General features: G+C 62.6%; 1 protein-coding gene across 1 annotated transcript; it reads left to right on the forward strand.

Annotated features, from left to right (window-relative positions):
• The first annotated feature begins 3073 nt into the window (after window positions 1–3073).
• FSCN1 (fascin actin-bundling protein 1) lies at window positions 3074–14222 on the forward strand. The gene is made up of 5 exons (XM_054270983.1): window positions 3074–3964; window positions 10595–10751; window positions 11212–11333; window positions 11599–11766; window positions 11902–14222. The coding sequence occupies exons 1-5, from the start codon at window positions 3142–3144 to the stop codon at window positions 12102–12104; spliced, it is 1473 nt and encodes a 490-aa protein (XP_054126958.1). The 5' UTR covers window positions 3074–3141; the 3' UTR covers window positions 12105–14222.
• The last annotated feature ends 451 nt before the right edge of the window (window positions 14223–14673 follow it).

A 14673-nucleotide genomic window follows, 5' to 3' on the forward strand; every position in this document is an offset into this window, starting at 1 on the left:
TGACACAGCTGTGCCCGAGGCTCTGTGTGCTCTGCAGGGCAGGAGGGGGCTGGACACAGCTCAGACCATCCCTGGCTGCCCAAACCATCCCTGGGGCCGGAGCTGCTGCTTCCCCACTGTCTCTTTGCCTGAGGACATCCCTCTGTGCCTCTGTCCCCACTGCCCTCCTGGGGACACAGGGCTGGAACAACCCCTGCTCCTCATCAGCCACGGCTGAGCTCTGCATTTGCTGTCTCTGTCCCCTCTGTGCCCCTGGCTCCGTGCATCCCACCCTCCTGCAGAGCCCAGCTCTGCCCTCCCAAACTCCAATGGAAATCCCGGGATTGCTCCAAACCAAGCCGGGCTGCCACAAGAACCGTCCGGGCAAGCAAGAAATGGAAATCCGGGGGCGTTCCTGTGCCCGAGGCGGGCGGGACAGGGGTCGCTCCACGGCCGGGGCTCCTTTTCTCCTGGCTTTTCTCTTTTGGGATCTCTTTGAGGTCCCACAGCCCCTCGGGGGGACTCGCCCCGGAGAGCCCTTGCCAAAGTGTGCAGGGTTGGGGTCCTGCAGGGACAGGGAGCGCTGGGGGATGAGCTCAGGAGTGTTTGGTCACGGTGCCTTGAAAAGATGACGGGAAATGCAAAGCACAGAGGGAAACCCAGCGCCTTTCCTGCCGCTCCTGGATGCCCTCGGGACGGGGCTGTGGCTGCTGCACCCCAAGTCAGGGGCACTGGGCACCCTTTGGCACCACAGCCGCATGTGGGGGGGTTCCAGACGTTGTTTAGGGCTGTGCCAGCCCCAGGAGCAGAGGGTGCAGGCAGGGTGGGACAGGCAGGGTGGGACAGGCAGGGTGGGTGCCCACTCTGGAGGGACAGGATCTGCTGAGCCAGGCAGTGCCATCCATCCACGCAGTGCCACCACCCACCAGTGCCACCCATCCATGCCACAGTGCTGGGCGGTGGGGAGAAAACAGAGAAAACAGGGTGGGTTTTTCTTTCTCTGCATAATTGCCTTTTTTTTTTTTTTTTTTTTTTTTTTTTTTTTTTAAGAGAAAAGCTGTTTCTTCCCTGGCCCCATCACCATCTGCCCGTGGCGGCCGGGGAAGGCAGAGCCCAGCAGCTGTGGGTCTGGGCAGCTGCTCAGCCTCACGGCCAGCTCTTAATGCAGGGGGCTGGGAGCCAGAGCAGCAAAAGGGATTTGCTGGGCAAACATGGATCTGCAGCTTGGGGGGACCTGTTTCCAGCCCAGACAAGAGGCTCTGGGCTTGGCTCTGCCTGGCAATGGTCTGTCTGGGCTTGCAGGGCTGGGCAGCAGGGATGAGCACAGAGCAGGTCTGGCCAAGGCTTCCAGGAAAACAAAACAACCCCCATCCCATCCCAGCCCATCCCATCCCATCCCAGCCCAGCCCAGCCCAGCCCAGCCCAGCCTGGCAGGTTTGCCCTGGAGGGGTTGTGCCAGTGAGCCCCGGGCGAGGCTGGAGCAGTGGCTCTAACCAGTACAGCCAGTGCAGAACCAGTGCAGCCTGCAGGGCCCTGGCAGGTGGGGTGGGATGGATGCCATCCTGCCTGGGATGGATGAGCCTGGGGCAATTCTTTGTGCCAGCTATGAGCTGGCAATGTTGTGCCCTCTCACTCATGGCCACACTCAGCCCTTCACTTGTCCTTCTTCATCTGGGACAAGCAGTTCAGCTTCCTGATCCCGCTGAAATCCACCCCATCTGTCCTTCCCCTCTTCCCTCTTTCTCCAATTTTCTGGTTCTGCACATCCCTCCAGCCATCTCCCCCCTGTAAGGGCAGGGCTGTGCCTGAGCCAGCTTCAAATCAACCCCTGCAGCTCTGCTCCCACTTACTGTTTTGTGTGCCTGTTACAGACACAAGAAATGTCCCCCAGGTGCAGTGGACAGCACCCTTGGGCAGCACAGAAAACCCTCCCCAGGCTGGATTCTTCCCATCTCCAGGGCAGCCCTGCTGGAAGCGTCACCAGACCATGACATGCACAGCAACACTGCCCACCCACCCCCTGAGAAACGGCCTCCAAATGCTCCCCTGTGCAGGAGTGCCCCTGGTTTTATTCTGGATTTGCTGTGGCAGTTCAGCTCCCCAGGGCCAGGGTGCTCCAGCCTGGGTGGTGCCTGGCACAGGGTGCTGGGATGGCTCAGAGATGGCAGGAGGCCACAGCATCCGTCACCCTGCTCCCCATCCCAGCCTGGTGACACGGCCAGCAGCCCAGGAGGGACTGAGGGGAGCAGGGGAAGTCTCACAATGCCTTGGAGTGGGATGGGGATGTGCAATCAGAGGGATTCTTGCAGTGCAGGACAGAGACTTGCAGTTTGAGTAGGTGTTGTGCAGTGCAAGGACTGTGTTCTCATTATGGGAGGGTCCTGCAATGTTTAGGGGGCCCTGCAGTGTGTGGGACCCTGCAGTGTGTGGGACCCTGCAGTGTGTGGGACCCTGCAATGCTTAGGGGGTCTTGCAATGTGTGGGACCCTGCAGTTCAAGGAGGGGTCTCTTGTTTTACAGTGGGGGTCTTGCTATGTGTGTTTGGGGGTCCTTCAATTCAAGGGGCTCCTTCCTGGAGGGGCCTTTCCACGCTGAACTTGTGCTGGAGGAGGAGATCCTGCAATTCATGGATGCTCCTGAAATGCAGAGAAAGATCTTGGGGTTTTCCACTTTATGGGGAGGTTTTACACTTCAAGGGGGCTCCTGCCGTGCTTGGGGCAGTCCTGCCATGAGGTGCGGACTGGCATTGTGAGGGGCTCCGGGAATGCAGGGAGGGCTCCTGCCATGCCCTGGGGGCTGTCCCCCAGCTCGGGGAGGCTCCCGAACCGCATGGAGCAAACCCTGGGGGTCCTGCAGCGTGGGGGGACCCCGCGATCCGTGGCGGCTTTGTCACTCGGGGCAGGGGCTCTGCACGCCGGGGGAGCGGGGGCGGTGTCCGGGGCTCCGGGGGCTCCTGGCGGGCTCGGGCCGTGCCGGGGGCTCCGGGCGGTGCGGGGGCGGGCGGGGGTCGCGGCGGGGCGGCCCCGGCGGCGGGCGGGGGGTGCGGGAGGCGGCGCCGAGCCCGCGCTATAAAGGCGGCGGCGGCGGGGCGGGCGCGGCGGCGGCTCTCGGTGTCGTTCGCTCGGTGTCGGTCGCTCGGTGTCGGTCGGCGGCGGGAGCAGGATGACGGCGAACGGGACGGCGGAGCCGGTGCAGATCCAGTTCGGGCTGATCAACTGCAGCAACCGGTACCTGACGGCGGAGGCGTTCGGCTTCAAGGTGAACGCCTCGGCCGCCAGCATGAAGAAGAAGCAGATCTGGACGCTGGAGCAGGACGGGGAGGACTCCAGCGCCGTGCTGCTCAAGAGCCACCTGGGCCGGTACCTGGCGGCCGACAAGGACGGGCGGGTGAGCTGCGACAGCGAGGAGCCGGGCCCCGACTGCCGGTTCCTGGTGCTGGCCCACGGCGACGGGCGGTGGTCGCTGCAGTCCGAGCCCCACCGCCGCTTCTTCGGCGGCACCGAGGACCGCCTCTCCTGCTTCGCCCCCGCCGTGTCCGCCGCCGAGAAGTGGAGCGTCCACCTGGCCATGCACCCCCAGGCCAACCTGTACAGCCTGGCCCGCAAGCGCTACGCGCACCTGGGGCCCCGGCGCGACGAGCTGGCCGTGGACCGCGACGTGCCCTGGGGCGTGGACGCGCTCATCACCCTCCTGTTCGTGGATCAGCGCTACAGCCTGCAGAGCTGCGACCACCGCCTGCTCCGCAGCGACGGCCGCCTGGTGCCCGCCGCCGAGCCCGGCACCGCCTTCACGCTGGAGTTCCGCTGCGGAAAGGTGGCCTTCCGAGACGGGGAGGGCCGCTACCTGGCCCCCTCGGGGCCCAGCGGCACCCTCAAGGCGGGCAAGAGCGCCAAGGTGGGCAAGGACGAGCTCTTCGCCCTGGAGCAGAGCTGCCCGCAGGTCGTGCTGAGGGCCGGCAACGATAGGAATGTCTCCACCCGGCAAGGTACGAGGGGCTGGGGGCTGCGGGTGGGGGCAACGGGACACCTCGGCTGTGCCAGGGGAGCGCTCCTGCATCCCTCGGGAATTGCCTGGCCCGAGCAGGCCCTGGATCCCTCCGGCATCGGCATCCATCGGGCATCGCCCGCCCCGGGCAGCCCCTTGCATCCCTCCGGTATCGCTTCCCCTGCATCCCCTCAGAATCGGCACCTCGGAGCGCTCCCCCCGCAGCACGGCCCCCCCGACCCCCAACATCCGCTGCCTTCCTCGGCTCCCACCCCACAGGCCGCCCCCCGCATCCCCCTGACATCGCCTCCTCCCTGGTGGCGCCTTCCCCCTGCTCAAGCCCCTTCTCACTCCCCTCCCCTGCAGCCGCCATCTCCCCCTGCACCCCCTGCGCCCCTCAGCATGGCTGCCGCGGTCCCTCCCCCAAACCCCATCGCGATCCCCCCGCATCCCTCCCACATCCCTTCCCCTTCCCCCTCCCGCATCGCCTGCCCGGGGCCCCCATCCCTGCGGGAACCCCCATCCCTCCGCACCCCCATCCCCGCAGCATCGCCCCCGCAGGGCCCGGGGCGGGCAGGGGCCTGCATGGGGTGCAGGGATGGACGGGGAGGGGGCTGGCAGGGTGTGGATGGAGCCTTCCCTCGCCGTGAAGGAGGCAGGGCTGCATCCCTCGCCTTCCTTCCTTCGGAGCTCATTGTTCGCCCAACAAAGCCTCCGCCATCCCCCTCCCCGAGCACGGCTGAGCCCTGTGCTCAGCGGAGCAGGGAGGCTGCGGCTCCCCTCGGGGGGCTCTGGTTGTCCCAAGGGGGGCTGGAGATCCCATGGCTGGGGGGCTGGGAAGCAGCGTTACATAAAGGGCTTTGCCAAAACTCCCGCATCCCGCATCCCCCCGCACAAAGGCCGCCATCCCTCCGCACCCGCAAACCCCATCCCATCGGAGGGGCCACGGTGCCACCGGCCCGCCTCGGGTGCCCGGTCACAACCGGAGCTGCCCGGGCCGCCCGTGAGTGCCCACCGGGCATCACAGCCCCGAGCCTGGAAAATGGGGGATCCCTGCTCTGCTCTGCCTGGCTGCCCCGGTGTGTGCCCCGGGTGCCCCGCTGTGTGCCCCGGGGGTCCCGCTGTGTGCCCCGGGGGTCCCGCTGTGTGCCCCGGGGGTCCCGCTGTGTGCCCTGGGTGCCCCGGTGTGTGCCCCGGGGGTCCCGGTGTGTGCCCCGGGGGTCCCGGTGTGTGCCCTGGAGGTCTCGGTGTGTGCCGGGGGTGCCCCGGGGCTCATCGGGCCGCGCCAGGTCAGGCCGGCGCACGCCGGGCGTGGGATGGGTGCGAGCATGCAGCAAAGCCTGGAGGAACAGCGGGGAATTTTTTTTTTTTGTGTGTGTATATGTTGTATTTCAAGGCTGCTGCTTAACCCCGATCCGTGCCTGGGCGGCTCCGTGCGGGGAGCAAATCCCGCAAAGTAACCCATTAAAAATGAACAATAAATTCTGCCACGATGGGCAGCGGGGGTTGTTTGGCCGGGCACGGGGATTTGGGGAAGGGCAGGAGAGGATGGCGGCGGCGGGAGGATGAGGATGGCGGCGGGAGGATGAGGATGGCGGGAGCTGCCGCAGCGCGGGGGGGAAGGGCTGCTGCAGCCCTTTGTCACCAGAGATGGGGAAAGCAGATGTGGGGGGAGATGAGGGACGGAGCGGTGGCGGCGGAGACCCCATGGAGCGGCGGGAATGGTGGGAATGCTGCTGGCCGAGCCTCCGGCTTTGTCTGCCTCGGAAGGGATGGGGAGCGGGAAGGGGGGGAACAAATCTCCCCAGCAACAGAGGGCCCTGGGCTGTGCCCGGCCCCTTTCCAAGCAAAATACAGCGGGAAGGGCCGCGCTGGGGCTGCACATCCTCGCTCCAGTCCGCTTTGGCCGGAGCAGCCCTTCCCACCCCGTTGATCCTTCCCGGTGGCGGTGAAAGGCTGGGAGCCGCCGCTTTGTGGGGCTCACCCTCCTCCCATTGTGACCCAAGGGGTGCCGAGGAGGCGGCAGAAACAGCGGTCGGAGGAAGCCCTTTCCAGACAGGCTTTCCCTTTTCTGATAAGCGCCGTGCTGCTGGCACAGGCTCCCATGGCCACGGGGATGCGGGATGCGGGATGCGGGATGCGGGCCGGCAGTGACCGCAGCTCGGCACGGCCTGGCGGGAACAGGAGCTTATTCCTGTGTGGAGCCAAGGAGGGAACGGGGATGGCTGTGGCCGTCCCCCCCGTGCCCCACGGGAGGAGCAGGGATGGGTCCATGGGGTTCCTCTGCGGTTCCCTTGGCCGGGATCCAGCTTTGGAACGGCGCTGTCCCACCCGTGCCAAGTCAGCTCCTGGCCTGGCGTCTCCTCCCTGTCCCGGGATTGCCAGCATCCCCTGCACACCGGGACCACCCCACCGACACCCCGGGGCATCAGGGGATGGGTGCCAGCCCTGCCTCTGCCCCAGGGCAGCTCTGGGGGTGTCCCTGGTCCCCCTGTCCTGCCTCCAGCCCCAGCAGGATCCTGGGGCTCCCCGAGCGCTCCCATCTCCCGTTCGCACCCCAAAGCGAGCAGGGCGAGCGGCTCCTCCCGCTCAATGGCTCCTTTCTCGCCCGGCTGCGGCAACAAAGGCGCTTTGTGGGCGCGGGGTCCCGGGGGCAGAGCGGGCTCTGCTCCTCCCCGAGGTGCCCCTGCCCGGCCCTCGGGGAGGGGTGCCCCTGCCCCTGGCCCCCACACCCATGGGGGAGAGGGTGGGAGTGAGGAATTGCAGGAAATGGGATCTGGGGAGGAGGGCGAGCGAGCCTGGACGTGCAGAGCTCTGTCCTGGGGCCCGGAGCTCTCCCGGCATGGGCTGAGCCGGATTTTCCCCCTCCAGTTCATGTGGGTGCCACGGCAAGGCGGGAAGATGCGGCTCCAGGGCAGGGGGCACGCAGGCTTGGATGGGGATTTTCATCCGGAGATGATGCCAAGTGGCCTGTTGACACTTGGGGGATACCACAAAGCCACAGGAAATCCACGGGGAAGGAGGGGTGGGTTTTCAGGAAATTCATGTTTCACCCCTGCCCGTGACCCCTCAGCAGAGCTGCACCCTCAGCAGAGGAGCTGCAGGCTGCTGGATTTAGACAAAAACCTGTTGGATTTCTGTAGTGTGAGCCCGGCTGAAGGGCAGGGAGGGGCAGGAGCAGGCTCTGGGCACGGTGTGGGTGCAGCCCTGGGTGGAGGTGCCAGAGCCCACAGGGAGCCCAGCCCGACCTGTGCTGGGCACAGCATCCCAGCCCCATCCTGAAATCCTGAAATCCTGCCCTGGGGGCTCTGCAGGGCGCTGAGCCCTGGATTGTGGAGCAATCCAGGCAACCTGGGCTCGGTGTTTTTACATATAACCGGTGTTTGCAGCTTTAACTCTGGGGTTTTTGAAAGGAGAGTTGGAGATGGGAAAGGTGCTCCTCCCCATGGAGCTGATCCCGCTGGCTCTCAGCAGCATCCCAGCACTGCTCAGAGCAGACATTCTGTGTGAGTTGAGTGCACAGGGAAACTTTTCTCCATTCCCTGAATGCCCCACACTGGTTCTGCAGTTCCCCATGGTGTAGAGGTGGAGCTACAACAAACTCTGCTCCTTCAGAGAGAGAATCCTGTCTGTGCAGGAGGGACAGGGAGGTTTGTGCCTGCCCTGGGATGGCCACGGGGTTCCCGCCCCATCCACACTCCTGGCTCAGAGCAGCGAGGGCTCCACACCAGCCCTGCAAACCCCCCAGCCTGGAGGGCTTGGGGAGCCCTTTGCTGCTCCCTGAGCACCCCAAGCCCGGGGACTCAGTGTTAGGAAGCTCTGGGCTGAGAACATGCCTCATTCTCCCCAACATTCCCCCCAAGATCCCTGCTGCACAGAGAGCCCGAGGCCGTCCCACCCCGGGGATTTTGGGGTGTGCAGGCGTAGCTGCCCCCCCTCCCACAGAGCCCCCGTGTGCTCACCCCCCCTCCTGCCTCCAGCTGTAATTAGCAGCTTCCTCAAGGTCAGGGAGAGCAGCGCCGGCTCCAGACTGTGAATTTACCAGGAGCGTTAATTAATCCGTGATTGGAGAGGGAGCGGCCGCAGCAGGGGGGTGGATGGCTGTGGGGACAGCCTGTCCTCCCCACGGGGACACGGGGACATCACCCCATGGTCCTACAGCCTCACACACACACAGCCCGTGCTCCTGCAGCCCCCCCAGCTCAGCTCCAGCCCTCTGAGCCTCCTCCTGCCCCAGCCCAGCGCATTCCTTTGTGCTGAGTCGCTGTAACCCAACCCCAGCTGCTGCTTTTGGGGAGGGGGCTGTGCGAGACCCTCCTGCTCCTCCTGCTGCTTCCAGGCAGTGGGGAAAGCCAGAGCTCCCAAAGCTCCGTGCACAGAGTGTGGAAAATGGGCAGGCAGAGGGGTGGTTATGGGGGCTGGTGTGTGCCCTGTGCTCCATGCTGGGGGGCTCAGGGACAGGGAGCAGCGTTTGGGGGCTCCTGGCACTCCCTGTCCTGTCTGTGGCACTCGGCATCCCCTGGCCCTGCCCAGCCTGCTCCCTGCAGGTCAGTGAGTCCTTCCCAGAGAAGTCATGGAGGGGAAGCACCGCTGCCCCTGCTCCCCACAAACCACAGGCACCCACAGCTCTCACAGGCTGGGGGCCCAGGGGTGCTGCCAGCCTCGAGGGATGGGCTGTGTCCCCCAGGGTCACCTCCCCGCAGCCCAGGCTCTCTGTGAGCCCCTGCAGAGCCCCTCTCTCTCCGTTTTACAGCTCTGCGTTGGGGCTGGAGCCGGGGATGCAAAATCAAAACCAAATGTTCCTTCCCAGAGCCGCCGGCTCAGCCCCCGGCAGTGCTGGGAGGAGGCGGCTCTGGGACGGCTCTGGGAGCTGAGGACGTGGCCATGGGGCTGGGCTGGTGGCCCTCAGCAACCCCTACCTTGCCCGAACACCCTGGGGAGCCAAGCACACAAAGGGTGGTTGTGTGTCCATCAGGAGAGCCCTGGAATCACAGAATGGCTGGGTTGGCATCATGGGCAGGGACACCCCCACTAAACTGGGCTGTTCCACACCCTGACACTGAGCACCTCCTGGGATGGGAGCTGCAAAAGGGGCTGGAGGGTGCCTGGGGAGAGGGGAGTGCTGTGAGCAGGTGGGAGCTGTGGGCCAGTTGGGGTGTGGGAGATAAAATTATGGCCAACAAAGTGGAGCCTTCAAAGCCTGATCCCTTTGGGAACAAAGCCTGATCCCTCTGGGAACAAAGCCTGATCCATTTGAGAACAAAGCCTAATCCCTTTGGGAACAAAGCCTGATCCCTTTGGGAACAAAGCCTGATCCTTTTGGCAAAGGGGGTGATGGATATGCAAGGCAGAGGCGGCTCCTGGTGTTGGGATGGGAGATCGGAGACACAGACAGGGACAGGTGATGTGGAGCCGCAGGGAGCTGAGCCTGCAGCACAGCTGGGTGCAGCTGTGGGACCTCCTGGTGGCTTCCCAGAGCAGAGGGGCCACCAGGACTGCAGCCCTGGCGCCCTTGCAGTGACTGCACAGCACCAGAAATCCCAGCAGCCCAGAGGCTGGGGCGCATCGTGGAGGTGTGAGGGGCTGAACAGGAGCCCCCAGCTCCCTCAGCTGCTCCTCATCAGACTTGTGCTCCTTCCCCAGCTCCATTTCCCTTCTCTGGACCTGCTCCAGCACCTCCAAGTCTACTTTAGTGATAGGACCAGAACTAGACAGAATGTGCACGCCAGCCCTGCGCACCCCTTTGCTGCAGGGAGGGATGCAGGTGTGTTTGGCCCTGGAAAATTCATCCAGCTCCACTGAACTCCCATTTCACTGAGCTCAGTAGTGGGGCTGAGCTCTGCACCCCAGCACAGAGCTCGGCCATTGGCTTTGGCCACAGCTTGTGGCTCTCATCCCCAAAGTGTTTTTAGGCTGAAATCCACCAAGCTGGAGAGCTCTGGAGCAGTTTTGGCCCTGCTGGCCCTGACTAAGCAGGTTTGCTCGGGCTCAGAGGATGCACACGTGGCTGGCGGTGGCCCAGGGCTGTGGCTGGTGGCCCCAGGAGCAGCTGCATCCTCCTCTGTGTGGTAATGCTGCCTCTGGTCCCTTGGGCACAGGGAAGGGCCACCCTGGCTGCAGAGCTGGCTGGTGCTGATGATTCTGGGGAGTCAGGGAAAGGCTTGGCTGCCCTGGGGCTTTCCTGAGCCTCCTGTCCCTGCACACCTCAGTGCCCAGTGGGATGCGACAATTGAGGATGAAAAACGTTGTCATGGTCCTTAAACATGCCAGGAGCTGGGATTCATGGGTGCTGCAGCGGCCTCTGCTAATGGGCTGAGAAACCTGGCTGTCACCTTTGGGAAAAACTGCAGCCCTTTCCTTATAAAACATCCACATTGGTCTTCGCTTCGTGTTGATGGAGCTGCTGGGTCAGGAGGGGAAGCTCACAGTTACCCATCAAATAACCAAATGAAAACTTGGATTTGAACCCCAAATGCCAGAGGGGAGGTCATGGGAGGGATTTGGGAGCCACCAAAGCTCACCCAGGGAGCAGGAGCCCCTCTCATTTGGGTTTCCTGGGCTGCCCCACCCTGGACCTGCTGCAGGGGGGTTCTGGTGCCACCCCCCAACTCCGTCTGTCTCTGGTCTGTAGGGATGGACCTTTCAGCCAACCAGGACGAGGAGGGTGACCAGGAGACCTACCAGCTGGAGATCAACAAGGACACCAAGAAATGCGCCTTCCGCACCTACACCGGGAAGTACTGGACCCTCACCTCCAACGGGGGCATCCAGTCCACAGCCTCCACCAAGTGAGTCCTCAGGGCCCTGCCTGGCCTTCAGAGCACCCTCTGCACCTCCCAGGGGAATTCAAGGGATTTTCCAGCTTGGGTGCTCATCCCAAATGCTTCCCAGCAGAGGCAGAGCATTTTGGGAAAGCCAGGGATGGGTCGGGGCTTGCCGCCCACGATGCACTGGAGGTCCCTGGGGCCACATAATCCTTCCTGGCCGGCTGGGGCTGTCGAAATGTTTGCCCTGCAGTTCAACCCTGAGAGCCAGGCGGAAAGCCCAGAAGTGCCTTTGGCTGCCTGCCTGCCTCCTGCCCCCGGGGCGAGGGCTCCCAGCGGGATGGCCACCACAACACGGCTCATCCTGCACAAACAGATCGAAGCAGGCTCTCCTGATCCAGCCTGGCCCTTCCCGAGCCAGCAGGGGGGCGGTGGCAGGGTCCCCCTCCATGCCACCCCCCTGAGTGTCCTCTCTGCCCCACAGGAACGCGAGCTGCTACTTCGACATCGAGTGGTGCGACAAGCGCATCACCCTGAAAGCTGCCAATGGCAAATACGTGACAGCAAAGAAGAACGGGCAGCTGGCAGCCTCCATGGAGACAGCGGGTAAGGGACCCTCAGGGACCCCACACCGGGGCAGCAGGGGATGAAAAAAGCTCCCCCAGAGCCGGGCTCTTCTTCCAAGTGATGCTCAGGCAATAAGTTCTCTTAGTGATGTGCTGTGAGACAGGGGGACAGATGGTGTGGGTGAGAAATGGATGAGGGCACAGCAGGCTCCTCCCCGCTGCCTGCCAGCTTTGGGGTGTGTCTCTGTGCCCCCCTGGCTGCTCTCACAGCCCCTCGGTGTCCCCTCGGTGTCCCCTTGGTGCAGGAGAGACGGAGCATTTCGTGATGAAGCTGATCAACAGGCCCATCATCGTGCTGCGCGGCGAGCACGGCTTCATCGGCTGCCGCAAGGTCACCGGCACGCTGGACTCCAACCGCTCCTCCTACGACGTCTTCCAGCTGGAGTTCAACGATGGTGCCTACAACATCAAGGGTGAGTGCCCAGGGTGCCCCAGGGCTGGGCCTGGTGGCCCTTGGGGTCCCCGTGGTGGCTCCTCAAGGGTGAGTGCCCAGGGTAGTTGTGGCCTTTGGGGTGGCTCATGAGGCCACCGTGTCCCCTCTCCTGCAGATACCACTGGCAAGTACTGGATGGTGGGGAACGAGTCGTCCGTCACCAGCAGCAGCGACACCCCCGTGGACTTCTTTTTTGAGTTCTGCGACTATAACAAAGTGGCCATCAAAATCAATGGCAAATACCTGAAGGGCGACCACGCCGGGGTGCTCAAGGCATCGGCCGACACCATCGACGCCTCCACCCTCTGGGAGTATTAATGCACTTTAGGGTACCTCCCGTTGCCAACTTCTCTTTCCCTTCCTGTCCTCTTTTCCTTTGGGTTCTGTTTCTCCTCTCTGTAACAGGATTTTCAGACTGGCTTGCCCTTCCCTCCTGCCATAGAGTTGGTGCGTTATGTGGGAGGTGGGTCTCCCTAAATCCATGTAAGAACTGGAAAAGTGGTGGGGTTGCCTGCCTATAGCTTTGTAGAGGGGTCTGTCTCTATCCCCCCTTCCCTGCCTCCCTCCAGGTTTGCTGGGCTTGGAAATGGCCGTATCCCCCTCCTGGCCCTGAGCATCACCTTAGGTAGTTGATTTTCCTCTCCTCAATTAAAAAAAGGGAATAAGATCACCTCTGTGCTCGCTTCTGCCATATCAGCACTGGCACAGCCTCAGACTGAGCTGCCAGTGTCCCCTGGAGCATCCATCCTGTCCTGCCCTGCTCCAGTCGAGGTGGACAGATGGTGCTGGGCTCAGCTGGCTCAGCTGGCTGGTCCCAGCAGCTTCTCTCCCCTCCTGCACTGTGGGGCAGGTTCATCCCCAGCTGAGCTGTAAGAGGTGACCTTACATATCACAGAATCCCTGGGATGGGGCTGGCACGTGCCAGCACATCCCTGTGGAAGGGCCAGCAAGCTGCCCCTCCCCACACACCTGGAAATGATTCTTTAGGGCGATCCTGTCTGGAAAGCCTCAGCCTTTCATCTCATGGAGCCCCGTGCTCCTGTCCCTCCACCCCTCCTTGTGCTCCTGGAGCTGGAGGAGCATCCCAGACCCTGATGGTGGGTCCAGCCTGCCCCGAGGCTGGTCCTGCTGCTGTGCCTGGAGGGGAGGGCGTGGGGGACACAGAGCCAGCCCGTGCCAGGGCGGGGGCTTCATCCAGCCCATCCCCAGTGGGCTTTGGTCCTGGGAGAAACCGGGCTGGCCAACGTCATCTCCCCGGGGCAGTGGCTGGAAGCATAAACTGCAGATTTTGGTTTACAGAATAGAAAAGTTCCTTAGCAAACTTTGCACAGTGATATTTGCTCAGTACCTTCGATGTTGTTTTTTTCTCTCTCATAAAATACTGGAACAGTGAAGCGAATCACTGAACACCTAATGCTGAATTAGGAAGCGCCCGCTCCCGCGGGCACCCCGAGGGGGCAGCTCCTGGTCCCACCACCCCCAGGGCACCTGGGCTGGGCTCTCATGAATTGCAACCCTACTGGAAAAGGAAAAAAGAAAAAAAAAAGACCAAAACAGTATTTTTGTTAGTCTCTATTTATATATGCTCTCCATGGCACTGTGTGACCAGCTGTTGTCTGTACTAGGTCTGCATTAGAGTTTAACGCTGTCTGTAAGGGTGATGCTGCGTGTTCCTTAGGGTGGTGAAAGGCACTTTATCCTTTGGGGCCTTCCCAGGGCCGGTTTCTGCTCCCTGCAAACACACCAAGGAGCCTTTTCCCGCGTGGGCCCCCTCTGCAGAGGGGGAGTGCTGGTCCCACCCCACACCAAGGGTGCTCTCGGCATCGCTGCCGTGCCAAACCAGGGCCGGTCCCTACTCCCAGGCAGGGGCTCGTCAGTCAGCCTTAAAGCCACGAGGAGGGATCCCCTCCCCTGGGGCTTGGTGCTAAATTCAGCTGGGAGAGCGAGTGGCTGTGCCCAGGCAGGGCACAGCTCCGGGCTGGGGTCCCTGGTGGGCGCAGGGGATCCTGGCTGGGACTCTACCTCGGCTCTGCGCTCACACCGGGGGCTGCCCGCGCCCCCCGGCCCCAGGGACGCGCTGCCCCGCCAAGGACCGAGTGTCTTGAAGCCCTGTGTGACCCTGTGACGTGACACACACCCTCGCTGGCCTTCACCCCTCCCTGTGTCACCTCCTCCCCACCCCGTCACACTCCCACCCGTGTCATCCCTGCTCCGGCCTCCCCCGTGTGACGTTAGGTCAAACATCTCTCCTGTCTCCTCTTATCGGGTGTCGTGACTCTCTGAAAACATCTCACTCTGAAAATTTAAGTTTTGGGTTTTTTTTTTTTTTTTTTATTATTATTATTTTTTTTGTAAGTGCCATTTGTATAACTTAAAAAAAAATAGCTTCAAATGGAGAAAGATGAATTAAAAAATAAAACCTGCATTCGGATTCAACCTGGTGTGTGGTCTGTTGGGTCTAGCAAGAGCCTGAATGGGGAGATTTGGGGTGGTGGAGCCTTTATCTGATGGGCTGAGCTGGTTCTAGAGAGTTCTAGAGGAGATGGTGGGAAGGGAACGGTGACTAAGAGGCCCCAAAGAGGTGCAAAGCCAAAGCCAGAGGCTGAAGCCACTGAGCCCAGGGGCAGCCGGGGATGGGTGACCCATGGATGGGTCAGGACCAGGAGCAAAGCTGTGCCCCCTCTTGATTCAGGTGTTTCACCTCCTGGGATGGAGGATTTGGGTGTGTGGTTGGGTAGGGATCAGCAATCAGCCTCCTTTGCTCAGGGATGTGGAAAAGGACAAGCTAAAGGACTAAAGAGAGAAGGGGAGCCCAGCCCAACTCACATCCTGGAGCCAAGACGTGCCCCCAGCCCTCCCAACTGAAAGCAGCCCCGAAACTCAACCA

Source organism: Melozone crissalis, unplaced genomic scaffold (genome assembly GCF_028551555.1).
Source record: "Melozone crissalis strain CALT ecotype California unplaced genomic scaffold, PUWL_Pcris_2 ptg000012l_1, whole genome shotgun sequence".
Lineage (NCBI taxonomy): Eukaryota > Metazoa > Chordata > Aves > Passeriformes > Passerellidae > Melozone > Melozone crissalis.

Coding starts and splice junctions, on each gene's coding strand:
- FSCN1 (XM_054270983.1), top strand. CDS start 3,142: ATGACGGCGAACGGGACGGCGGAGCCGGTGCAGATCCAGTTCGGGCTG. Junction 10,752..11,211: donor CAGTCCACAGCCTCCACCAA/GTGAGTCCTCAG, acceptor TCTGCCCCACAG/GAACGCGAGCTGCTACTTCG. Junction 11,334..11,598: donor AGCCTCCATGGAGACAGCGG/GTAAGGGACCCT, acceptor CCCTTGGTGCAG/GAGAGACGGAGCATTTCGTG.